The sequence below is a fragment of the Carassius auratus genome, chromosome 50 (assembly GCF_003368295.1).
Source record: "Carassius auratus strain Wakin chromosome 50, ASM336829v1, whole genome shotgun sequence".
Lineage (NCBI taxonomy): Eukaryota > Metazoa > Chordata > Actinopteri > Cypriniformes > Cyprinidae > Carassius > Carassius auratus.
In genome coordinates, this window is record NC_039292.1 from 1,497,376 (window position 1) to 1,524,875 (window position 27,500).

General features: G+C 35.0%; 2 protein-coding genes across 9 annotated transcripts in view; both read left to right on the forward strand.

The window, feature by feature from the left end:
- LOC113066589 (neogenin-like) overlaps window positions 1-27,500 on the forward strand; it is a 1,074,835-nt gene that overhangs the window by 183,735 nt on the left and 863,600 nt on the right. The window lies entirely within an intron of this gene.
- LOC113066614 (MIP18 family protein FAM96A) lies at window positions 12,274-15,538 on the forward strand. Its single transcript, XM_026238550.1, has 5 exons — window positions 12,274-12,441; window positions 12,743-12,907; window positions 14,379-14,428; window positions 14,517-14,562; window positions 14,794-15,538. The coding sequence occupies exons 1-5, from the start codon at window positions 12,342-12,344 to the stop codon at window positions 14,892-14,894; spliced, it is 462 nt and encodes a 153-aa protein (XP_026094335.1). The 5' UTR covers window positions 12,274-12,341; the 3' UTR covers window positions 14,895-15,538.

Sequence of the window (27,500 nt, forward strand, 5' to 3'; positions counted from 1 at the left end):
CCTAATAACAAGTACTTATAATTTAATAGGAGTAATATGATCTAATTACAAAGTACTGATAATCAAATAAAGTAATATGACCTAAACCAAGTACTTATATTCTAATACCAAGTAAATGATCTAATACAAGTAATATGATCTAATTACAAGTAATAGATAATCTAATACAAGTAATATACTAATTACAATGAACATCAAAATATCCTAACCTTTATGAGTTCTTTCTTCTCCACCAAAGAAGATACAGTTTTGAAGAATGTTGGGAAACAACAGCTGCTGTAGCCACTAACTTCCATAGTATGGGAAGAAAAGAAAAAAATACTATGGAATCAATGGCAAACTGTGTGTTTACCAACATCAAAATGTCTTATTTTGTGTCCAACAGAACAGGCTTGGAACCAATTTATAGACTAACAAATTTAGGTGAACTGTCACTTTAAGAATGGAGTAAATAAAAAATAATGACCTTTCACTTTTGGGGTGAACTATGCCTTTAATAGGCAGAGATATAACAAGAGAATCGCCTACTACAGTTTGTATTTTACTCTGGAAACATTCACTTGTAATACATTTCACAGGCTTATGGATATTTGTCATGTTTTTTCCACATATTTTCCACTCAAGTCAAAAGAACTGATGAGCTGAGCAGGTGAGCGGGTGGAAAACATGTCTTTGCTGGCTTTGTAATGGACTTTAATGAAGAAATTAACCACAGGTCAAAGCAGTCAAGTCAATTTCTGAGAGATTTCCACAAACTCTGAGCAGCTTTTCTCGAGTGACTCTCAAGGCATTTTTTAGATGAAGAACGTGAGGGATTCTTTAATTATGCTGCATTGGGGGCTCGCATGACCTTTTGAAAGTCTTAATGAGAATTTATCCTATAATACATTGCAGTGTGGGCCTGTTCATGACCCGCAGCAGTTGTGATAACGGTGCATTATGGATGATTAAGTGCGACACGGGGTTTGTGGCGTGTGCTTTGACGTCAGGTTTCTCCTGTTCTGGGCAGAATGTGAGGTTTGATTGGAGGTTTCATGCAATCCAGAAATCCAGATGTGTTTCTTACTTATAATACTCTTAAAGGAACGTTCAGTTCATAACAAGTTAAGCTCTATTGACAGCTGTGGATAGCGACCTAAAATAGTTCCCCAAAAATACATGTATAGCAATGGAAGGAATATAATCATACATTTATTTTCTTATTGTGTTTTAATTTTCGTATCATTGATATAGTTTGTTAATCATTTTGAATGTATTTTTAATCTTCCTGTTTTCAGTTTAATTGTAAAGTTTCAGGTAATTGCATTTATTAATCATAATAAATATACAATAATTCATTTTCCTTTTTTTCAATTAACAAAAATGGTTTAAATTTTAAAACCCAGTTTCTGCACAGTTTCTCTTAACAAATTATTTATAAATTATAATTACATATCATTATGCAAATTAGAGACAAAGCATAATAAACTAGATAAAAAGTGTAAAGCAAATAATGGTACAAAGTGTTGAACTTTCACCATCAAATCAATTTCCCAGAGATAAAATATACATATTTTCTTCTTGAACGAGTAACATTTGGAAAAACGTCCCATTATGAAAATCTTGTTGTTTCATGCCAATCTTAAATATTGCCAGTTAAAAAAAAAAGCACACACACAGGACCTTGTGAAGCATAAGATTTAATGAAAGTCTTCACTTGCATCAATCTGTAGAGTAAAATCAATTCAATATGTGTCCAGAGGTCCGGCTCTTTGAACTATTACACACAAGACTGATTGCTTCTGCGTGTGTGTGGTCACTCCGCTCATTTTTCACTCACACTGCTCCGTTCCCAAACCTAGTGAGCAATCTTGCTGTCTACATTACAGTCTACATAAGGGAACTGAAATAAACATCTTCCCCAGCTAATAGCCAACATTCTCAAAACGTTCTGGCAAGGTTCTCTCAATGTCACGAACAAACGTTCAGTAAAATCAATATTAGTTTAAAATAAGACAAAAGGAGCAACATTTACTGAGGTCTTAGAAATATAAAACCATGTCAGATATGATGGTCAGAGTTTGGTGTTATATTCCTTCAAAACACACTAAAGTAATTACACCAGCCAGACCATAATAATAACCTCACAGTAAACACACATCAGCGCCAATTACTCCGACAGCTCAGATACACACACCCGGCACACAATAATTACCATAATGCTCTCCTCCTGCTTTCTATTACCCTCTCTGGATTTCAGCACAACAACACAATAAATACTCTTTTGCTAGTTATGAATATTCATAACATTTATACTCTTCAAGGTATGCAGATGTTATATTAACTTCCAACTATGGATATTCTAAATAAATATGGATATTGGATGCAATACTATATAAATTATACTATAATTTACATGAATATTTAATATTTAAAGTCATTAAGAGTTCAAAATCAAGCAGAATACAGCCAAAATATTACACCCTATTGGTCTAGAAGTGAAAATCATGACTGAAAAATCATATATAATTTGACAATATATATAAATTGTTACCACAATGAATAATGTAAATATTATATAATGTAAAAATATAAATACTTTGAAAAATACTACAATACAAATTAATTATATGCAATGTAAAAAATAATTGAAAAAGATTATATATTATAGTAATCTACCGTATATGTATAATATATATTTATGTTTTTTGTATTTATTACAAATATTTGTAACCATTTATTTTTACTAAATTTAATATTTTTGACAATATTTCTATTATAATTATAATATATTTTTAGACAAGTGTTATACATTTTATAATTATTAATGTTATAAAAATGATAGAATACTGAAACCTTACATGTACATACAAGTTCAACAACAAACGTGAAACTGTGAAAGTAATGAGGGCTAAAACCAGCAGCAGAAGTCAACGAAGAAGAGAAAAATGTGGCTTTAACATCATCCTAGTGAAGCCAGAGCCCAGACCCTCGGTACTGTACTTATGTGCTGAACATACTGTGATCATTCATGCTTGACTCCATCTGAAACGCTAGAGACTCTGTGTGTCTGTGTGTGTGTGTGTGTGTTGGGATCAAGCCCACACACTCTCTCACTCCTCTACTTCATTTGACATGTCTTTCATAGCAGCCAGAATCACTTATCCATGAAAGTCCCGGGCTATTCACTCAGCCAGAGGCTCGCTGCCAGACAGATGGAATCCAGCATCAGCCTTCCACAATCCAGGAAAAAAACTCTGGAAGTCCAGCTCTGGACTGGGATCCTAGAATGTAAAACTCAAATATGTCCACAGTAAGAATAAATGCAGAGACATGTAGAATTCAGTCAGTTTAGTTTCTGGGAAATTAACAAGGAACAGAACGTGTCTAATTAGAATAGATTTTGTTGATCTAGGCAGGTTTGATAAAACATTTAGATTACCAGGAGTAAATAAATTGATATTGATTACCAAATTACTTTATACTTAATACACCCTGAACAAAAATATAAACGCAACACTTTTGTCCCCCCCCCCTTTATTTTATTGGCTGAACTCGAAGATCTAAGACTTTTTCTATGTACACAAAAGGTTTATTCCTCTCAAATATTGTTCACACATCTGTCTAAATCTGTGTTCGTGAGCAATTCTACTTTGCCAAGATAATCCATCCACCTCACATGTGTGGCATATCAAGATGCTGATTATACAGCGTTATCATAACACAGGTGTGCCTTAGGCTGGCCACAATAAAAGGCCAATCTAAAATGTGCAGTTTTATCACACAGCACAATGCCACAGATGTCGTATGTCTTGAGCGAGTGTGCAGGTGTCATGCTGACTGCAGGAATGTCCACCAGAGCTGTTGCCCATGAATTGAATGTTAATTTCTCTACCATACGCTGTCTCCAAAGGGGTTTATTTGTGGGGAAATGCTCACATTGAGTGCATTACATTCACAGCACTAGTGAAAACTGCTGACCCTCTGAGAAAGAGTCCATCTGTAGAGGATCTGGAAGGTAATGACAGCTGGACCTTTGGGCTCTTTACACTGACACAAAGATGATGCTTTTTACAGCAGCGAACGAACGGCGGACTGTTTGTCAGTGTTACACACAGATATAGTCAGTAGAGGAAGAGCCACATGATCACATTAAACAAGCCTGTATCTGCCTCACAAACACACTCTCACCCAAAAACAAGCCACTCATGATTCCAGACCAAGATAAAGACAAACAACACACTTTCACGAGTCAGTGCTTCTGAACTCACTGGATGCTTGGATGCATCTCCACAAAACCCCCGGCAATCATTTCTCATAGAAGAACTATAAAGTAATAAGAGCTCATTCAAATACTGAGGTGCTACACCATTCAGGGCTTTATAAGTAATAAGCAATATTTTAAAATCTATACGATGTTTGATAGGGAGCCAGTGCAGTGTGGACAGGACCGGGCTAATATGGTCATACTTCCTGGTTCTAGTAAGAACTCTTGCTGCTGCATTTTGGACTAGCTGTAGTTTGTTTACCAAGCATGCAGAACAACCACCCAATAAAGCATTACAATAGTCTAACCTTGAAGTCATAAATGCATCGATTAACATTTCTGCATTTGACATTGAGAGCATAGGCCGTAATTTAGATATATTTTTGAGATGGAAAAATGCAGTTTTACAAATGCTAGAAATGTGGCTTTCTAAGGAAAGATTGCGATCAAATAGCACACCTAGGTTCCTAACTGATGACGAAGAATTGACAGAGCAACCATCAAGTCTTAGACAGTGTTCTAGGTTATTACAAGTAGAGTTTTTAGGTCCTATAATTGACACCTCTGTTTTTTCTGAATTTAGCAGTAAGAAATTACTTGTTCATCCAGTTTTTTATATCGACTATGCATTCCATTAGTTTTTCAAATTGGTGTGTTTCACCGGGCCGTGAAGAAATATAGAGCTGAGTATCATCAGCATAACAGTGAAAGCTAACACCATGTTTCCTGATGATATCTCCCAAGTGTAACATATAAAGCGTGAAGAGTAGCGGCCCTAGAACTGAGCCTTGAGGTACTCCATACTGCACTTGTGATCGATATGATACATCTTCATTCACTGCTACGAACTGATGGCGGTCATATAAGTACGATTTAAACCATGCTAATGCACTTCCACTGATGCCAACAAAGTGTTCAAGTCTATGCAAAAGAATGCTATGGTCAATTGTGTCAAACGTAGCACTAAGATCCAATAAAACTAATAGAGAGATACACCCACGATCAGATGATAAGTACTATGATACAGTCTAAATCCTGACTGGAAATCCTCACATATACCATTTTTCTCTAAGAGGGAATATAATTGTGAGGATACCGTTTTAGGTATTTAAGTGGTTGCTATAGCATGCTATGCAATTGCTAAGTTGTTTTGGGTTATTGTTATGCAGTTGCTAAGGTGCTGTCAATGGATTTTATGACATATATATGTGGTTGTTTAGCCATTTAGGTAGTTGCTATGGAATTGTTTTGTTGTAGCAACAAAGTGGTTGCTAGGGTGTTGCTCTTGATTTTAATGATCGCAGGGGGTCAACGCTGGTTTGACAGTGATACTGCTTCACTTTCAATGGCTGGAGAAAACCTGCTTACAAAACAGAAATAGAGGACTATACATCAGCAGACTGGAGCAGACAGAAAAATACACACTTCACATCAAAACGCCAAACAACTGCCTGAGGGGAGCAGTATTGGTGGTCAGCGTTTCCAGAGTTTGGCCACACAGAGAAAAGGAAAGTCAAAATATTGCATGGCCTCATGAATAAACGATTTCCTCTTTGTAGAATTTAATTTTGTAAAGGGTTTTGTGCTGTCTGAGACACCTGTCAGTGGTTCGGGAGACATATTTTCAGGTGAGCAGAGGTGAGCACGTTCATGGCTTTTAGCTGATGTCTCTGAAAGCTGCTCATTATCTGATCAGTTCTGCTCCTCACAATCGCTGGAACTAACGAGGAATACTAATGTGTGACCCCGTGAATCTGAACTGATGCTCTAAATCTTGCTATGAGTGAGTCATCATTCACTCCTTCGATTTGTTCAGAAAACAACACAGAAGTAGATCATTCTGCTGTGGCTTCATTCAGAAATCCTTTTATTGACAAAAAACTAAGTAATGGGCAATACTGTGTCAGAAATGCACATGCATAATCATCAAACCGCTGTTGAGGATCCAGAGGTCGACTGATCTGGAATCAGGTGGAGTTCAGCCGGAATCAGAGGAAGACGCTCAGAGTTACGAGTGAAATGTTAAACTGGTCCTGGATCTGACATCTGATCTCACACTCTCACATCTTCCCAAGAGCCCACAGCCGGCAGTGAGTGAACAGATGCTGGTGTAATTACAGTGTGTAATGACACCCGGCAAACACACACACACACACACACACACACACACACACACACACACACACACACACACACACACACACACACACACACAGTTGCATTTCGGATGCTTAGCAGATGCTGTAACGCTGAGCAGAGTGTGTAGGCCGGGACTGTTTAACACTGGAATAAACATCATCAGGGTAAAAGAGAGGAGATGTAGGCCAGAGAATGAGGTAGATGAGAGACTGATAAACACACACACACACACACACACACACACGCACAGTCATCATTTACTCACCCTCCACTCAATTCAATCCTGTATGAGTTTCTTTCTTCTGCTTAACACACAGGAAAAAGATATTTTAAAGAGCCAGACAGTTGACGGTAACCACTGACTTATATTGCATTTGTTTGCTCAATTGCTACCAGTTTTATCCCTTAAACCCGTGTGCAGGTCTTATCTCGCCACTGTGCTGAAATCCAGTTATCCAGGCGGATGGTTTCGTGTCTTTTTGGACAAAGACCATCTGAATACAACTTGGGAGACTATAGTTAAATCAGGTTAAACTACTCAGACAAGCATTTCACACCAAATGCACAACTAATTGCTCATGAAAGCTAAAATGAATAATGCCGTTTAGATTACACAGTTTTAACAAACTAATAAACTTAATGTGACGAATATTTGTCAGTCGAATCTTATTGCAACTATTTGGTTTTAAGTAATCATATTTTCAAAATGCATCATTCAAATTGTTTACAATCAGCATAAATCTGTTAATTGTGAAACAACTGAATTTATGGTTAAAAAAAGACTAGCTGAGGAACAGGCAATATTGAGTTAAATTAAAATGTATGAGATTAATGTGTATTTATGACTGACAAATATGCATTATATTAAGTTTAGTATGCAAATGGATGGGACATTTAAACGCAATTCAAATACATAAATCTTAAAGTTAACTCTAAATATTTTTGAGTGTATTGAGTTGAATGGGTGCCGTCAGAATGTGAGCTGATAAAAACATCACAATAATCCACAGCACTCCAGTCCATCAGTGAACATCTGGAGAAAACAAAAGATGAAACCAATCCACCATAATTAATAAAATGATATGCTGGAGTGCTGTGGATTATTGTGATGTTTTTATCAGCTGTTTGGACTCTCATTCTGACGGCACCCATTCACATCCATTGGTGAGCAAGTGATGCAATATTACATTTCTCCAATTCTGATGAAGAAACAAACTCACCTGTGTTCAGAAAATGTTTATTTTTTTATTGAACTGTTTCTTTAAATGACTTGTTGATCTTTGTTAGTGAAAAAATCTCTTTAATTCACACGTGAAGATCTCAGTCTCCGTCTGATGCGGAGAGGAGAGGTTTTCTAGCGCTGACGTGGTGTCAGTGATGCTTCATCTGGCAGGACTGTGTGGAGCTCCAGGGATCCAGGGAATGGAAGTTTGGCGTAATACACGTGTTTTATTCCACAACACGCCTCTTAAGACTCATTAAGATCAGCCATGTTTCTCCAGAACACACTACACCTTTATCTATCATTCCTCTCTGCTCTGTTAACAGCCAGTGATCAGAGAGAGACAGGTGTAACGAGCCACACAACAGGACATAATTAGTCACAGAAGTCTTTTCTGTGCTAATAAACTGATGGAAACCCATCTGCTCTGGTGAATCACGCAGCTAGAGCTCTTCAGCTGATCACAGATGAAGAGAGAAATCTGCTCACGTACACACTTCAGAACAAGCTTCTCAGAGAGCGAAGAGAGGTTTCTCCGGAGGAAAACTCTCAGAATGAAGCAGATAAATGAGCTCATCTCGCTTTAGCCCTGACTGAGTCTCAAGCAGAGAGAAAACCAGTCCTCGGCCAATCCAGCTCAAATCTGTTTAGGGTCTTGTAGTTGAAGAGTAAAAAAAAAAACTGATTTGAAAAAACTTAATTTATTGCATGTTGCATTTAAATAAGAAAATGACCCTGGCAGAAAAAAACACAACCTTAAAATAAAAAAATTAATTCATGATACAATTAAATGAAATTTAACAATAAAATTTCAAATTAAAAGTCCACCTAAAATAAATGAATTTGAATTTTTTCTTCACTTGTACATTGCATGAATAATAATAATAATAAAAAGATCCACTGCAAAATAAAAAAAAAAATATATAACTTGCAGTTTGAACAGTCTATCTAAAGTAAATCTAATATATATACTTTTTTCTATTGTTTATTTCATGAACATAAAGAAATCAACCACTGCAGTTAATAAATCACTAAATAAAATAAATATATAAACATTTAGTAGTTTGAACAGTCCATCAAAAAAATGCTTGTATGTTGCCTGAATTAAAAATAAATGCTGCAAAAATAAATAACATTCAATTTACAGTTGGAAAAGCTCATCTAAAAATATCAGAATTTAAACAATTGTTTTCTATTAACTGTTGCATGAATAATAATAATAAAATAATATTCTGCAAAAATATATAGATAAAATAAATAATAATTTTAAAATAAATAAATAATAAGTACAATAAATTGGATTAAAAACTAAAAATACTCAGCTGTGTTTTGGTGTAAATATAGTACTATACACCAATAAACCATCTTTCTCCAGCAGTATAGAGTATTTTACCTTACTGTACATCACCTCTATAGCCCGCTTATCTGACTACATCTGTTCAACTCTATAACAGGAAGCTCTCTTCTTGAATTCATTCATCTGGAGTAAATCTCAGTGATGCAGTCATGAAAACTAACTCAGTCTCTACATTAACTCTTCATCCTCCTGTTTTACCAAACATGTGTTCCCTGGGAATCAAACCCACAACCTTCTGTGCTGCTGACGCAATGCTCCACCACTGAGCCGCAGGAACACAATCAATTCAATACTTAACATTATTTATAACAAATATAATTAGTCATTCTAGGTATATATGTTTGTATACACAAAGATTAACACACACACACACACACACACACACATGCACGCACACACACATAATTACATAATGAATGCTCAGTAAGATATGAAGGTATATCTGAGTTCAGATCAGATCAGCAGGGCATGGGATCGACGCTAACAGATGGAGAACCGGCGCTCCACACCCCTCTGACCCGGGGGTATCTGTGGTTGTTTATCAATATCTGTTGTAACCTTTGACCCCTGGCTGAGGAGGTGGGCTGCGGAGCACGGGGTCAGCATGAGGACATTAAACACAGAGTATCTCCTGTCGGTTATTACTTTTATCTGATCAATAGAGCAGCGCTCCGTTTGACTCAATCAATGTTAGAACAGCAGCATCTGTGTGTGTGTGTGTGTGTGTGTGTGTGTGTGTGTGTGTGTGTGTGTGAGTTTGAGTGTGAGTTTGAGTGTGTGTGTGAGTGTGTGTGTGTCTGAGTGTGTGTGTGTGTGTGTGTGTGTGTGTGTGAGTGTGAGTGTGTGTGTGAGAGTGTGTGTGTGTGAGTGACTGTGTGTGAGTGTGTGTGTGTGTGACTGTGTGTGTGTGAGTGTGAGTGAGAGTGTGTGTGTGTGAGTGACTGTGTGTGTGTGTGACTGTGTGTGTGTGAGTGTGAGTGTGTGTGAGAGTGTGTGTGTGTGAGTGACTGTGTGTGAGTGTGTGTGAGTGTGAGTGTGTGTGTGAGTGTGTGTGTGTGTGTGTGTGAGAGTGACTGTGTGTGAGTGTGTGTGTGAGTGTGAGTGTATGTGTGTGTGACTGTGTGTGTGTGTGTGTGAGTGTGAGTGTGTGTGAGAGTGTGTGTGTGTGTGAGTGACAGTGTGTGACTGTGTGTGTGTGTGTGTGTGACTGTGTGTGTGAGTGTGTGTGTGTGTGTATGTGTGTGTGTGACTGTGTGTGTGTGTGACTGTGTGTGTGTGTGAGAGTGTGTGTGTGTGAGTGACTGTGTGTGAGTGTGTGTGTGTGTGTGTGTGACTGTGTGTGTGAGTGTGAGTGTGTGTGTGAGTGTGTGTGTGTGTGTGTGTGTGTGTGTGTGTGTGAGAGTGACTGTGTGTGAGTGTGTGTGTGTGAGTGAGAGAGTGTGTGTGTGAGTGTGAGAGTGAGAGTGTGTGTGTGTGAGTGTGTGTGTGAGTGTGAGAGTGACTGTGTGTGTGTGTGTGTGTGTGTGACTGTGTGTGTGTGTTCAAATCTGTTCTATCTTCACACTGCGATCAAACCACACGATGTGAACGTCTCACAGTATCCAGAAAAACTATTGAAAGCAACAACAACAATTAAGAACATGTTCAGTTGCTAAGGGGTTGCTACAGGGTTCATTGTGGTTGCTAAGGTGTTATGGGTAGTTGCTAGGGCATTGCTAAGTATTTTATGGGGGTTGCTAGGGTAGTGGTTGCTAGCGGTGTTCATATCAACTGCTATGGTATTCCTCGGGTTTACATGGTTGCTAGGGTGCTAGGTTGTTATAGGTGGTTGCTAGGGCTACATTGAATTTTACACCACACTAACACAGTTATTTTCCTGTTTATTCATGTCAAAGCTGCTTAGGAACAATCTGTGTGTGATTTGACTCGAATGTTTTTCCCGTTTTAACAAACATCGTGTCAGAAATGCGTCAGATGCGTATCTTGTGACGCGGTTTTCACGCAGTACGTCGAGCAGATGTGCGTCCTGCAGCTCATCGACTTACTTCAGATCTAGAGACGAGGGAGTGTCTCCATCTGGTGGTTCATCAGAGGAATGGAGCATCAACACAAGAGCTGTGGGTCTCTGGAGCCATCCTGTTTCAGTTTGACCTATTCAGGAGGAGCATCGACCAGTTCACCAATGGAGACTCGAACCAGCTGCAGATAGACATGACACTGCAGAAGACAGACCGGGGCTAGTTGTGGGGTATTTTGATGTCGGTGTATGACCTTTTGCGACAATATGCTGCTATAGAGGGACTGATTTGTTTTGAAATATGAGTTACTATTAAAAAATAATTTTCCGTATATATATATATATATATATATATATATATTTTTTTTTTTATCTGGATTTTAAATAACGCATCGTGTTTTCGGGTTACAACACTTATCAAAAAGTTGCTAAAAGTTACCAAATAAATGTAAGATAAATGATACATTTGTTGCATTGGTGTTTTTAGAATAAAAAGTTGCTAGGGTAGTCTGAAAAGTTGCTAGATTATGCAACAAAATTGCTAAATTGTTATGATGTTCGTTAAAAAATAAATAAATAGTTGGCACACTGCTTCCTGATCCAATCAGAGCACAGCTGAGCATCACGTGACCATCACATGATGACAGAGACGGCAGGAGAACCAATCAAACACAGCACTCATCCAACAGCACAACACAGTCAGAAATAAAGAAAAACTAGTTTCACTATTATTATTGTTATCATTAAATATGTTTAAAATATGTCCAGAATGAATAACAACGTAATAAAAGAAATGTACTCACTAAAATGTGTGTTTTTTTCTCTAATGATTTAACCTGATCACGGAGAACAGCTTTACCAGTGTGTGTATGTGATTAATAAAAAAACTGCTATACATAAATTAATAAATGAATGAAGAAAGAAACAAATTAATAAGTAAATGGGTAAATAAAACACGTTTTTCTTTTGTTTTGTTGTTGCATTGCTTATATTAAAACAAATAATATAAGCGTGTGTGTGTGTGTGTTTATACATAATAAATATATAGCCTACACACTACACCCACACATGTTATGTGAACAAAAACGATTTTTTTGGACGAGATTAATCGAGGTTAAGCGTTTTACAGCACTAATATATACACAATATATATATATATATAGAGAGAGAGAGAGAGAGACACACACACACACAAATAAATAAATCAAAAGTAAGTGATTTGGTTCAGAGACATTTTACCATGTTCTGTGGTTGAAGGTGCTCGTCTGTTGATCGCTCTGGTCTGCGTGAACGCGGAAGAGCAGGAACGGAAGCGCGCGCGCGTGACCGGAGGCGCGTCAGAGATGGACCGGACCGGATCATGGAGCTCGTGTCCGTCCTGCTGAACCGAGCCTGGCGTTTAACGGGACTCTCTGACAAGAGAAGCAGGAGGATGGAGGAGAAAGCGCTGGAGGTGTACGGTGAGTCAGGATGACCTTCACACACACACACACACACACACGCGCTGATACAGTCCTACAATAGTTTCACATCATCACCACCTTCATTTAATACTTTCTCCCCAAAAAATACCATGATATTACCACACTACACGTCCACAATAAGGGTTTTCTTTCCCCATGGTATGTTGTATTTTCATGTATATTCTTATTGAGTGTATTCCGGTCCAGTTCAGTATATTTCCAGTACAGTCCAACAGTGTGTGATGTACTGTATTGAGATGTTGATGTGTGTGTGTGGTGTGTGTGTATGTTCTGGCAGACGTGATCCGGACGATCCGTGACCCGGAGAAACCCAACACTCTGGAGGAGCTGGACGTGGTGACGGAGAAGTGTGTGGAGGTGCAGGAGCTCGGAGACGAGGAGTATCTGATCATCATCAGGTTCTCTCCAACCGTCCCACACTGCTCTCTGGCCACCCTGATCGGTGTGTGTGTGTGTGTGTGTGTGTGTGTGTGTGTGTGAGAGAGACGAGGAACAGCACTGCACTACACTGATAACAGAGCAGACAATGCAGAAAACACCCGTCCACACGGCCCTCACGTATAAAGGATTATACTTATTAACAGCATTCATAAGAGGGTGGATTTTCCTTAGAGAAATTACATTAGAAGAAAATTACATAAAAATGAAGCCTATTATATTCATTTTAATGAACAATTTTGTGCATTTTTTCTTGCATAAATTAATGAACAACAAATACCACCTAAATTAATTGTTTATATAATATAGAATATTATGACATGATATGTAATACTACTGTTACACACATGCAAATTTGAGTTATATTTCATATTTATTAAAACTGTTATATAAACAGTATATTAATACTGTACCTTCATAATATTGAAGTGTTTTTTTTGTCTTGCATAAATTAAAGGAAGAACAACAAATACAACCATAATGTGTGTGTGTATATATATATATATATATATATATATATATATATAAAGATAATTAATAAAATATATAATAATATATAGTATGTAATGTATCATATAAAATAAAATAATAGAATATGGAGTATTATATAATATATATTTTGAATCAGCTTTTTTATTTTCTGTTAAACTTCAAGTATTTTGACGTGTGTTTATATAGCTTTAATTTATTACTATTTCAGTTTTAGTTTTATTTATTGTAATCCTTCAGCTTAAACTTATTTTATTCTAATTTTTTTTTATTGTACCAATAAATTATTTTTGAATGGTTTTAGTGTGCTCAGTTTTGTTTAGATAACTATAATGTAACCATAGGAGAAAAAAGGTTTATTATGCAAATATATCCACAAATATGTTTTTACCATATATACCCAGCTAACAAAAATAAAGTGTGTTTTTTGCTAATGTTCTTATTAAGTTCTGAAAATGTTATTTTTGAAATGTCCAGAGAACATTCCATTTGATCATTTTGCAACATTCCGAGAATGTTACTTTTGAACCTTCTCTGAACATTCTAAAAACGAGCTGTCACATTTAAATATTATAAAACCAAAGAAAAAGAACTGAACATAAAATATTCATGAACAGTGTAGAAATAATATTTTTATGATAACATTTTGAAATTATTAAAGAGCAGATAACTTTTAATGTTAGTATTATGACAAAAATAGATATAAATTAATTAATTAAAACATATAAAAATGACGACTGTGAAATATTTAGTATTTCCATAAATGGAGCAGGAACGGTGACTGTTTTGATGGTTTTTGCACTCAATAAGAAGTCAATAACTCACAATGTTGCACGAACCATGTCTATCTTATTTTTTAGCATGTTTTTAGTGGTGCATTTGTCTCCGTCAGCTTTGATAAGTTCTGGCCGTATTGCACTCTCGTATTGGTTTCTTCAGATAATGTGATGGTCGCTGATGAAGTCTGTCGTGTCCTCTTCCTGCAGGTCTGTGTTTGCAGGTCAAGCTTCAGCGCTGCCTGCCGTTCAAGCACAAGGTACGTCCTCATCATTGAATCGCTGGACGTGTGGATGTTGAGCTCACTTCTGTTTCTCTCTGACGTTCCGTGTCTTTGTTCCTTCCAGCTGGAGATTTACATCACGGAGGGAACGCACTCGACCGAGGAGGACAGTGAGTGTTCATACAGCTCTTTCTGCTGCTGGAGTGAAGCATCTAAATGTGTATAAGTCATTAAAACATCAGAAAACTAACATTTTAAAAATGTAGTTAAATAGGCATTCAAGTTTAAAGAAACAATAATTTGACAGAATTTTGAGCCCAAGCTCTTTTACCCAGACGTGATGCCTCTAATCTTCAGATATCTTCAGCTCTGAGATCATGTATCAGTGTGTCTTCTCTCAGTTAACAAACAGATCAATGATAAAGAGCGCGTGGCGGCCGCGATGGAGAACCCAAACCTGCGTGAGATGGTGGAGCAGTGCGTGACCGAGCCGGACGACTGACAGACGGCTGATCAAACCCTGGCAACTGTCTCCGAGTCTCTCTGTTCTTCTGACTTCAGCTTGTTGAAGAACAGCATTCCTCAAAACACAGCCACTTCCTGTTTCAACCTCCTGGTGTATGAGCAAAATGTTGCATCAAGCCACAAAAGAAACTAAATCTGACTCAAGAATTGAGATATGAGCCCTCATGACCTTATCTAACCTAGAATGTTTTCATGCACGAAAAATTTGAACTTTGACATGAACGGCTCCAAAAAACACAATAAAAATGATTATTCATAAGCCAAAGTGTGACATTTGAGACTCATGACCCAAATTTCTGAGACTGTATCGATCCTCAGCATCCGTCCTCATTCACTTTCACTGAATGGAAAAGAGCAGCCTGGACATTCTGCGCAATATCACTCATTTAGTTTGAAACGGCATGAAGATGAGTCAATGATTATAAACGTAATGTTTGTGAGAAAATAACAACAAATGTCACGCTCTGTTATCCATCTTGTAGTCTGTGTGTGAAATTAACTACATTTTAAAGTTGTTGTTTTTTGTGGTGGACAATGAGTTTGTAAATAATTTGATTTTGTAAGGGGAAAATCTATATTTGTAGAACTCAAGATCTTACGAATAAAATCCTTTACAGTGAAGCGATGCTTGTATTTGTGTTTTATATGCTTGGAGAAGTAGAAGTTATAAAATCATTGCTGTTTTTATTATGAATATATATATATTTTTTAATGGGCTAAAAATAATTTTTTATCAGAGAAATCTTTATTTATTTTTACAATTTGTTATCAATCACAGCAAACTGAAAACCTGTCAAAAGTGTTGTGGTACCTGGTTAAACTGAAAAATAATAAAAACCATTTTTTTAACCATTATTCACACTTAATACATTTTAAATGTATATTTATATAAAAACAAAATTAGAATAACACACACACACACACGAATAATGTAACCATATATATATATATATATATATACACACACACACACAAACATATATATATATATAAAACATTTCTAAATATATATTTAAATTAACAGAAAATAAAACATTAAATATTAAATTAATTGTATAATTATTTTAAATATAATTTATACTAAAGAATAATTTATGAATGTATAATGAAAAATAAACAACTTAAAATAATATAATAAGTATAAAATAATCATTTGAGTCAGTTCAGCAGTTAGTAGCAGGATCGCGAATCATTTGAGTCAGTTCGGGAGTTCGTTGCGGGGTCGCGAATCATTTGAGTCATTTCGGGAGTTCGTAGCGGGATCGCGAACCATTTGAGTCATTTCGGGAGTTCGTAGCGGGATCGCGAATCATTTGAGTCATTTCGGGAGTTCGTAGCGGGATCGCGAATCATTTGAATCATTTCGGGAGTTCGTAGCGGGATCGCGAATCATTTGAGTCATTTCGGGAGTTCGTAGCGGGATCGTGAATCATTTGAGTCATTTCGGGAGTTCGTAGCGGGATCGCGAATCATTTGAGTCATTTCGGGAGTTCGTAGCGGGATCGCGAATCATTTGAGTCAGTTCGGGAGTTCGTTGCGGGATCGCGAATCATTTGAGTCATTTCGGGAGTTCATAGCGGGATCGCGAACCATTTGAGTCATTTCGGGAGTTCGTAGCGGGATCGCGAATCATTTGAGTCATTTCGGGAGTTCGTAGCGGGATCGCGAATCATTTGAATCATTTCGGGAGTTCGTAGCGGGATCGCGAATCATTTGAGTCATTTCGGGAGTTCGTAGCGGGATCGTGAATCATTTGAGTCATTTCGGGAGTTCGTAGCGGGATCGCGAATCATTTGAGTCATTTCGGGAGTTCGTAGCGGGATCGCGAATCATTTGAGTCATTTCGGGAGTTCGTAGCGGGATCGCGAATCATTTGAGTCAGTTCGGGAGTTCGTGAATCATATCTGTATATGGATAGGCATTTTTAACTAATTTAGTAGCTAGTTCTAATTACGTTTTCCACTCGTGTTTAGGTGTGATATGTGAACTTGTATTTTTTGTTTTAATGATGTGCCTTTTAATAGTATCAAGTATATTCAAAAACTAAACAAATCCTGCCTAAAAAGTGCAGCATCTAGGCTAATGTAAAGTTACATGATGAAGTCATACTAGTGCACGTGTGCATTTTGAGTTTGTTCTTTCACTGCATTATTCGGTGTATTCAAATGCATTTATGAATGTGTGTGAATGATCACAAAATTCAAGATATGGGGGTTAGAAAATGTATATATTTATATCATTTTATGTAGTTAATCAATATCACACGAAGAGTGCCATTTCAGTTTTTCTCCAAAAATCAGCATGATTAAAATGTGATATTAAGTTAGTACAAACAATAATTTAATTACAAATACAAAATGTTGCAGAATAATGTAATATATGAATGCGTTACTGTAACACAGTTACTTTTGACAGTAACTAACGCATTACTTTTTAAATAAATTAACTCTGTTACCTTATGGTGCATTGTCGGTTATTTTTTTTATTTATTAATTAATTTTGACTGAAGTGCAGCCTAACCTGTTTGCAGCAGCGACTCATTGTAGGATTGGTGGATGCTAATCACTGTAAACACGAAGACGCACTGTGGGCGTGTCTCCGTTTATTCAAGTGTGTGCGGCAGTCATGGCGAGTCAAGGCAAGAGCAACACGAGTTCCTCAAAGTGGAAATATGCTCATTATTTCACTTTAGTTGAGCATAAAGACAAAAACCTTTTAGTCAAATGTAAGCTGTGTCTTTCTGGTTCTAATGTCCTATCCTAGCCCATGAATTTCCAATCTGTGCTCAGATTTTGTAAACCGTACCCTCGGTTTTTGTATCTGGACCCACGAATTCATAATCTGCGCGAACACTTTCGCAATCCGTTCCCATGGATTTGTAAACTGTAGCCTACTCACGGATTCATGCAGCAAGCTCCTACGTGTTAACATACAGTTTTAATGAATATTATTATGTGGAATGGGTCTACAGCAAAGTGTCTTAAGTGATTCTCTGTATGTTTTTCTCATACAGGTGAAATATTGTAGAAAACATGCACCTGTCTCTACTGTGGAGTCACCGGCTTTCAGTCAGCTCCTTAGCATGATAACATAGATTTCATTTTTAAATAGCATTTATATATATATTAATTTTGCCCAGAGTGTCTTGGATCTTCACATTTTTCCATCTGTTGTGGCTGCTGTAGTGACACGAGATGCCTAAAGGTGGCGCTGACTGAAGAGTAATTCAACATGAACACAGATGAAGAGAGAAGCAGATTTACACAAAACCTCTTGAGTTTCTGTCTGAAGGATGATTGCTTTTATTGATCGCTGGCTGTAACCTAATGGATCGTGCTAATAGTGCTAATTTACAAAAGCACAGAAAGATCTGCAATGACATTAAAACATAATTGGATTGTGGCGTCTAAACATGATCAGAGAGTTTCTAGGCAAACTAAATTATGTTTTTTTTTTTTTGGATGATTCTTGCATATTTAGCCAGGAATCTTAAAGACTGAGCAAAATGAATTCAAATACTGACTCTCAAAATCTACTTTAAAATATAACATTTAAGTCGATGTTATTCGCGGTTTCTTTGTCGTTTGTTTCTGAAAATAAGTGCATTTTAACCTTGAAAAGTCTTTATTTGTTCATTTAAGAGAAGAGATGTGAGTTTCATGAGTTCAAAATCTCTATAAAAAGTATAATAATGTTTTGTTAGCTTGTTTATTTCTCATTTTTATGCATCACATCAGAAATGAATTTGTCGAATGAATTAATAAAATAAATATTGCCACATAAATATATTAAATATAAACGAGAGTATATTTTAGTATTAGATTAATGTAATTATTTAAAATAATTTTATTGTTAATTATGTTGTGTTTGATGAAAATGTCATGTTTAATTAATTGTGTTATTTACCATTTCTATAATTAAAATGAATTGCTGTCATTATGATTGCTAACTCAGATCAGGAGTTACTAAATTAGATTATTGTATTAATATTTCAATTTAGATTAAATTTTTCAGTTTTAAATTTTACATTTTTTAGTATTTTTTTTTAGAGTCCATCAGGTTGTTTAGTGTTTCTGAAAGTCCCTTCTGTTCACCAAGGCTGCTTTTATTTGATCAAAAATGCAGAAATAAATAGTGAAATATTATTCTAATTTAAAAAATCAGTTTTCTGTGTGAATCTGTGTTAAAGTGTAATTTATTTCTGTGATGCTCCGCTGTATTTCCAGCATCATTCCTCCAGTCTTCAGTGCATGATCTTCAGAAATCATGAAAATATGATGATTTACTGCTCGAGAAACATGCAAGTATCAACTCACACTCATTTAATCCCAATCTTTTGATTGAGGCACTAATTAAAACATATTTTCTAAATTGTTAATGTCCACAAAATAATCAGTACAGCTGTATTTTATGTCAATGTCCTTTTCTAGATCCATTATTGTGGTAGGTTTTATATCCAAACGGCACTTTAAAAAACTAAAACTGGTTCACAGCTCAGTAATCTGCAATGTTTGGGACTGTATGCCAATTAATCAGAGAAAATGAAACAAATGGTTGATTAGAAGGAAGTGTTTTCAATCACAGCCCGTGCTTTCCAAACCGTATTGATCAATTGAACACATTGGTCTCAGACAATCAATCCAGAATGCACTGAGGTGCACAATCCTGTCACACTCGCACCAGACTGATATACTATGTGCTATTTTAAGATCCCCGTGTTGATTTCCACATGTAATGTATAATGCAGGTGCAGCGGTAAATCCGCTCTAATGACACATGCATGTGTGCATCTCGCTGATTACAACCACAAACCCTTCATGCATCCAGCCATTAAGCTTAGCATGTGAAATTAGCACAGCCACACCAAGCACACGCATGCCATTTACGCCAAATAATCCTTCAAAAAAAGTCCACAAATGTCAGCGGAAATGCCATCTGAGAAACGAGCCTTTACAGGTCGAGGTGTTCATCAGGTGCTCACGCACTCATCAGGGAGCATCATGCACAGGGTTGTCGAACAGACCTCTATAAATATCTGCGTCTGGGAAATATTAGAGATATTTTAGATATAGACGTGTTTGTTTGTCTATTATAGGAGGCTTCTGGTGGCTCACGACCTAAAAAATGGATCGTACGTCTGATTTAAGGGTATAAAAATAACAGATGTTTATTTGGGCCATTATTTGTAATTCTCTGTCTTTAATCAGTGGTTCACGACCAAAACAAAGATGTTGCAATGATGTTAAAAGACCAACATTCCTGCTTTGAGTTTGACTGCCGAAGATATTTTCTTTAATGTTGATTCACAATGATACATAGAATTATGTCTATTTATAAGTGAAAATTATTCTAGTTTTATCTTCAAAACCTCCAAGACTGATCTAAATCTAGGCATGAGGGGGCGGGGCTTTCTCATTCTAGAGAGCATCTGATTGGACAGGACAGATCATCAGTATTTTGAACGCAAATTGGTCACACTGGGTTTTATGCAAACTAAAAAAAAAAAATTACAATAAAATGTATTAATTAATTAATACACACACACACACACACACACACACATATATACATATATATATATATATATATATATATATATATATATATATATATATATATATATATATATATATATATATATATATACATATATATATATATATATATATATATATATATATATATATATATATATTTCACAAATGTTTACAATGAAATTTAAAGAACGAAATTTGTGCTGTCTTGTAAAACATACTTCAATTAGCCTTGTTTTATTTGAAAGATCGATTTTCTTTCTTTTTACAATGCAATTCACTAAAAAGAATATTAAATATACGAAATTAGAAACTTGTATGGTGTTGTTTTAAATAAAATAGCTACTTTTGTAGCCATTTGTGTTTGGTGTCAATTTGATTTATATTCATATTATATTTACATGCACGAAATAAACACTTTTTTTACTTGTAGTGACTATTTGCACTGAGGTGTAAATGATTTAAAATATTAATAGTGTTATTAGTATTAAGATTATTTATACTTTGTGTAAAAAGCATCTGTTACTACTCAAATAGAACATAAAACAAATAAAATAAAATAAAACAACTAAAATAAATAAAAAACTTAATTCTACTTTGATATTTTGTTCAGAAAGTCTCTATTTTAATTTTTTTATATCTGTTATGTTCTCATGTGCACCAGATGTAGTGTTCGAAATGACTTTATCTCATAAATTGCTAGTGAATTTTACAAATAATTACAAAGAAACAGAATTAAACATTACACATTGAATTAAACTCGATAAACCGAAATGGTATTTTCTTGTAATAGTACTCCAATAATAATATTTTTGTCTTTGACTAACTAAAATAATTTTTTTTTTTTTTTTTTTTTTTTTGCTGTTTTTCAAAGTGTTGATCTTTCATGAATTAAATGCAAACCAACAGAGATTTGCATTGAAACATTGCATCTGTTTGTCAAAACATTGCACGCATTCATGACTCTAAATGAGAAGGAAAAATCACAACATTTAAAAAAATAAATGGTTTTAACTAAACATTTTAAAAATCAAATGTGGATCAAATAGATTCAAAAAGCAGATTAAAGAATCTAAAGTAAAATTTCAATGACATTTCTAAAAATTTTATGTGATGACATGAACCTGGCTGATTTTTGAACAGAAGTGCAAAGAAGCGCATACATTTTCACCCTTAGGCTCATCATGACTTTTCACAGAGTGCTTTAACCGCTTTAAATGAGTAGCTGTGGATTGAGAAGAGCTTTCTGTCGCTGTCAGCTGGAAACAGACTCAATTTCTACAAATGCACATGATGTGCTCTCTCTCTCTCTCTCTCTCTCTCTCTCTCTCTCTCTCTCGCTCTGTCTCAGTCTCTCTCTCGCTCTCTCAAGCACTTAACAGTGTACTTGTGAAATCCTCTTTGCATCTGATTGGTGTTGTATTGCAGATGTTTAGTCATTGTCCTCTACTCAAGTGTTTCGGTGCAGTACTTGTGTGCCATGAAGGTTATATGTTGTCTCTCCAAAGGAAGCCATGTGTTATTATCAGCATTTCTGATCTGCTTAGAAACCCCTCGTGTGTTTATCTTCATCCGTCAAGGCCACATTAGAGGAAGCAGCAGGATGATTTAGGATTCGGGGAATCGTGACTGCTTTTTTATATTATAAATGAATATCTTGAGATCTCTGCAATGCAAGCGTCTCTATTTTTACAACAAAGCTGGATAATAACGGATTACACGTAATCTGGATTATTACAAAAACGCAGTGCTTGTTATTCTTAGATTAGATTATGTTTTAAAATGCCTTTAATTAGATTACAGCTCCTTTTGATGGATTTCATGATTACATATTATTCACACAATGGCAGTAGAAATGCATTATAATGTAGTTATTCTCCCTAATTCTACATTTCTAAAATATGGTATTGTGTCATGTTGAATACAGTATTCACAAAATAAACTGGCTGTGTAAATGATCCATGCATGTGGCGACAAAAGCACTTCTCAGTCAGTTATGCCATGCATGAGATGAATAAATATGCAAGTTACTAAACCGTGTAACTGACAAAATATGGAAAAAACTGTAAGACTTTGATCGTTTCATTCCTGTTTTTTCTATTCCCAAACCCCTCTGAAATAACATATTACTTGAAAGAATGCTAGAAATATCTACAGTGGTTGCTAGGGTGTTGTGGATGGTTGTCAGGTGGTTGCTAGGGTGTTCTTTTAAAATATCAAATAATGCCTTTGAAGTTTAATACTTAGTTTTTGATCAAATCACTGAAACTATGAACACTAGAAGCAGCTCGGCACTAACTCTAATCGTGTTAGCATTATGCTAATTGTGTTAGCATTATGCTAGCACAATTTTAGCAAGATGCTAACACGTTTAACAAGTTTCTGACATGATTTTAGCAAGATGTGAGGATGCTGAGTATTATGCATAACGTAGTTAACATAATGCAAGCTTGTCAGCTTTTTCACCACATGTTGTTTTATTTTGTTAGTATGTTTTTGGGTTATTTATTATTAATGCTAAACATACATATTTTTTTGCACTGCAGTTCATTTCTTCATTAGTGCATTACAGTTTCTGTTCAAATTCTTGTCTGATGTAACTTATATAAATACAAATCCAGCATTAAGTGTAGAAAGTCTTTTCTATCCCAGAATGCACCTGGTTTTGGATGCTCAATGGAAATCCTATTCTATTCTTTCTTGACCTTTGACCCTGAGCAGAAGAACACATGCCACGGTTTTCATTCGCTGTTCGCTTGACTCTGCTATTCTATTAATTTCCCCCGAGGTTTATACAAAGAGCCCTGAATCTCAGCAGAGCAGAGCGAGAGAAGAGGAGGATTCTGGGAACGTATGATAGGATGCTGCTGTTTGCATCTTCTTTGTGTTTTATTCATGTGTTGGTGTGTTTTATTCCATATTTAGACATTAGTTCTGTTCCTAAACCTCTTGAGCTCATGGTAACTGCAGGTAATATAATATAATGAAGTTGAACTCAAGTTGCATATTTCATTTATCTGTTTATTTATCCAGTAGACATAAAACAAAATATAATAAGAATAATAAGAATAATAAGAATAATAATGAAGTAAAACCTGTCTGGGTTTATTTTTGGAGAAATGTATTTTTGCATGAAATATATAATAATATATATATATATATATATATATATATATATATATATATATATATATATATATAATAATATATATATATATATATATATAATATATATATATATATATATATATATATATATATATAATAATATATATATATATATATATATATATATATATTTTTTTTTTTTTCTCAGCTTGTCCATTTTCACTGAATTTGCAATGCATTCTGTTATTTTAATATTATTTATATAATAATAATAATAATAATAATAATAATAATAATAATATATTTCTTAATATTTCGATTTTTTCAGTTTTATATAAAAATGTTAGTACTTTTCTTATGTACTAAAATATTTATTTATAATTAGCTTTTATAAATGTAATTTCTTTTTGTCAAGTTTGTTGTAAGATTTTTTATTTATTTAAGATCTTACTGCAGTATTTCATTGTTATTATTACAAATGTATTACTACTTTTAATTAGACTTGACTTTTAGGCGTTTTAATTTTTAGTAATTTTGTTATGTAGGTTTGTTATTTTTAATATTATTCATTTAATTGTTTATTTTGTATGACTTTGATGTTTATTGCAGCATCAGTTTTAGTAATTAAAATACTTCACCTTAAAATTATTAAAGGAAAAAAGTTTAATGTAAAATTTTTATTTTTGAACTGCACATAAAGTTATCACAACAGTATTATCTTAGTATTATTTATATACCATTATAACATTTCTATACGTTTTAGTTATTTTGTATTTTGCTTTTGTCATTAATTATATATATATTTTTTTATATTTGCTTAATTTATTTTTCTTTCAGTCAAAAGGATTTTAAATACCTTGTTTTATTTCTGTTATTTATTTCAATGTTTCTAATTAAAATTTTAAAAAAAGTTTTTCCATGTAATATATAATTGTTTTTCTTTCATTTTTATTTCAGTTGACAGTAACTATTTTTTTAATAGTTTCATTTTCTATCTATTTATTTGTTCATTTATTTGAGTTAACAGCTCCATTAAATCTGGTCCAATCAGAAGAGGCTTTGAGCGGCACAGAGACAGACTCGGTCTAACAGCAGATGAAGACGCTCTCATTAATTAAACCATTTGACTTCCATCACTTTTAATTAAACAGGTTCTCCTCCCCATTTAATCCAAACTCAGTGTAGAAGAGAACCAGATCTTTCACTTGTCGAAGGCAATCTCACGCCATCATGTCCATCAGTCTTTATATTCTCTCTCTCTCTCTCTCTCTCTCACGCACACACACACACACACACACACACACAGGACCCTGATTCCACTGATTGTTCAGATCAATTCAGTGTCACATGTTTGCAGACGTGTTTACCATATGATTTGTTTTCTTCCCACGTTCCAGCGCAGACGTGATGTAAACGAGAGCGGACAGCACTTTCACTCACACAATACACAAGAACTCACTCGCTCACACTCACTGCTTTTGTTTCAAATGAGAGAACGGCGTAAATGCATCAGAAATCACGGTCAGAAATGATTCTTCCTCAGTATTTCTGTCTTGTTTGCCAGTACAAATATCTAAACACTGTTAAATCAAGAGATATTTACTGAAGATGCAAGATGATTTAAGATACGTATACACATAGAAAGGATTTACATTTTTTTTTATTTTTGTACTTTTTATATTTGATTAATTCTTGGGTTTTAGACCTTTGAGTTTACACAGGCCACAAAATCAGTTTACTGTATATCTTATATCTACAAAAAGTGAATTACATGTAAAAAATAATTATGGATTACATTATTATTAATTATACCATTAATTATGGTATATATATATTTTTATGTAATCACATTCCAGAAATTATGTACATTTTAATTATGTAATTAGAAAATAGATGATAAAAAACTTGTAATCAGATCAAAGTCAGTTTTTTATTGATTGCATGATTACATTATTCATGCATTGGCAGTAAATTAATCCTAATTTATTGCTTTTCTCCAATTAGTTCTTTAAAGTTTTTTTTTTATTATTATTATTGTAATATTTTTTAATCATTTCTTTTTATATTTTTCATAATTTTTTAAAGCCTTTTTATTATTAATTAATAAATTTTTTGTATTTTATTTTTTGTATTTTGCCATGTCATTAGTAATTGGTTATATATGATAATTTGTAAAGCACTGAATATCTAAATAACTCTCAGATATGTAAGAAAGACAAAAGAAAAGTCTGAAACAGCAAAATAAATCTGTAAAATAATTTTCCACACTCCGGAAACGGCCTCTCAATGTGGAAACGGTTCATGGACTGGTGAACATGTGGTATTTTTGCCTAAAATAATGTCACTTAGTTGTTTCTATTTGTTATTTTGCACAAACTGAACCCAATCTTCAGTCATGATTATCACTCAGGACGAGCCGGTGCATCATTTCCCTTTCCCTTATCCTCTTTAATCAACCGTGTGACTGATCAAGGTCCTGTATGAAGAGATCAAACACTCCTAAAAGCACACAGATCCAATCAAACACCAAACCAAAGCCACGACTCGGATAAAAGCCCTTTAAAGTTCGTTTAGGGGCATCTCTGCACTTCAGGGATCCTGCTGAATAAAACAAGCATCGAAAGGTTTTATCAGATCTGGAGTGTCTAAACACGGCGTGGTGGCTCTTCGCTCACATTGTAAAGTCATGATTCAGAAAGATGCTGCTTTATACGAGCTGACAGAGGAAAAGTTTCACTTTTACTGCTGTGTTTAGATCAATGGCACGCACCGATTCGGTCTGACCTTTAGAGGAAACCCTTATGTCTTTTATATTTGTATTACACACGTTTACTTGAGGAATTTCGTACGTTTTTTTAATGTTTTCTATTTTTTATTATTGTTGTTATTTTTTCATTTTAATTTTTGTTTTTAGTACATCAAGTTAAACTAAATGAAAAATACAGTACGTGCTCAGATTAGGGTTTGATGAATGGATGAACATTTACTTGAAAGATTTCTCTACACACTTCACCATCTTTATTATTTTTTGCTTCAGGAAATTGCTTTATCTGAAGGTCCACACGTCTCTTTTGTTATTGCTTCATCCAAGGCTTTTCTTTGGACAGTGAATGTTAATCCAAACCTCACATTGTGTTTTAACCCCATTTACCTTCTCAGGAAAACGCTTTGTCTCCTTTAAAGTCTTTATCTCTTTTATAGAGGACTCTGTCTTAGTGTAAAAGAAAGGCTTTATGTGTTTAGTAAGTGAAATCTTTTGTGTTTTTAATCCATTTAGAAAGCCGTTTTTTTGAGGAACAGGGACTAAAATGAACAGACTCATGAACTAATTGGATAAACGAGTCAAAATGGCCAGTTTTATATATTTACTTACTCACAAAGACCCTTCCATCAATCATCTTTAGTACACATACATTACATCTCCTGCTGGGTTTAAAGTCTATTATAGAGTTAGACTTGAGTCAGCCATGGAGAAAAATCATATTATACCAACGGGAAATAACCTACCATTGGTAAATATTACTGTACATGCCATTGGCCATCTTTGTTTTATTACTCTCAGCGCACCTGTCTATATCTTTGTGTTTAAATCAGAACAGACTCGACTCGCCTCACCAGGGAGAATCCTTTAATTGCACTGAAAAGTCAATGGAATTGAAATGGATCGGGTCGAGGGGAGCAGTGCATTGACTTCATCATTTGTGAAGTGCAGTGTTTGCATGCTAAGAGAAAAACCACAGAGATACGGTCCTCAAACACTCCCAGAGCCACTGCGAAGGGAAAGTTTGACGCTTACGACTCTCTTTATCCACTCGAACACAAAGGAAGGTCTGAAATGTTGCAATCATGTCCAGACGCTGTCTCAGGAATACAAGTCCCAATAAAGTGGCAGAAAAGCAGTCCGTGTGACTTCAGAAGCTGATGTGTATTCCAGTGCGAGT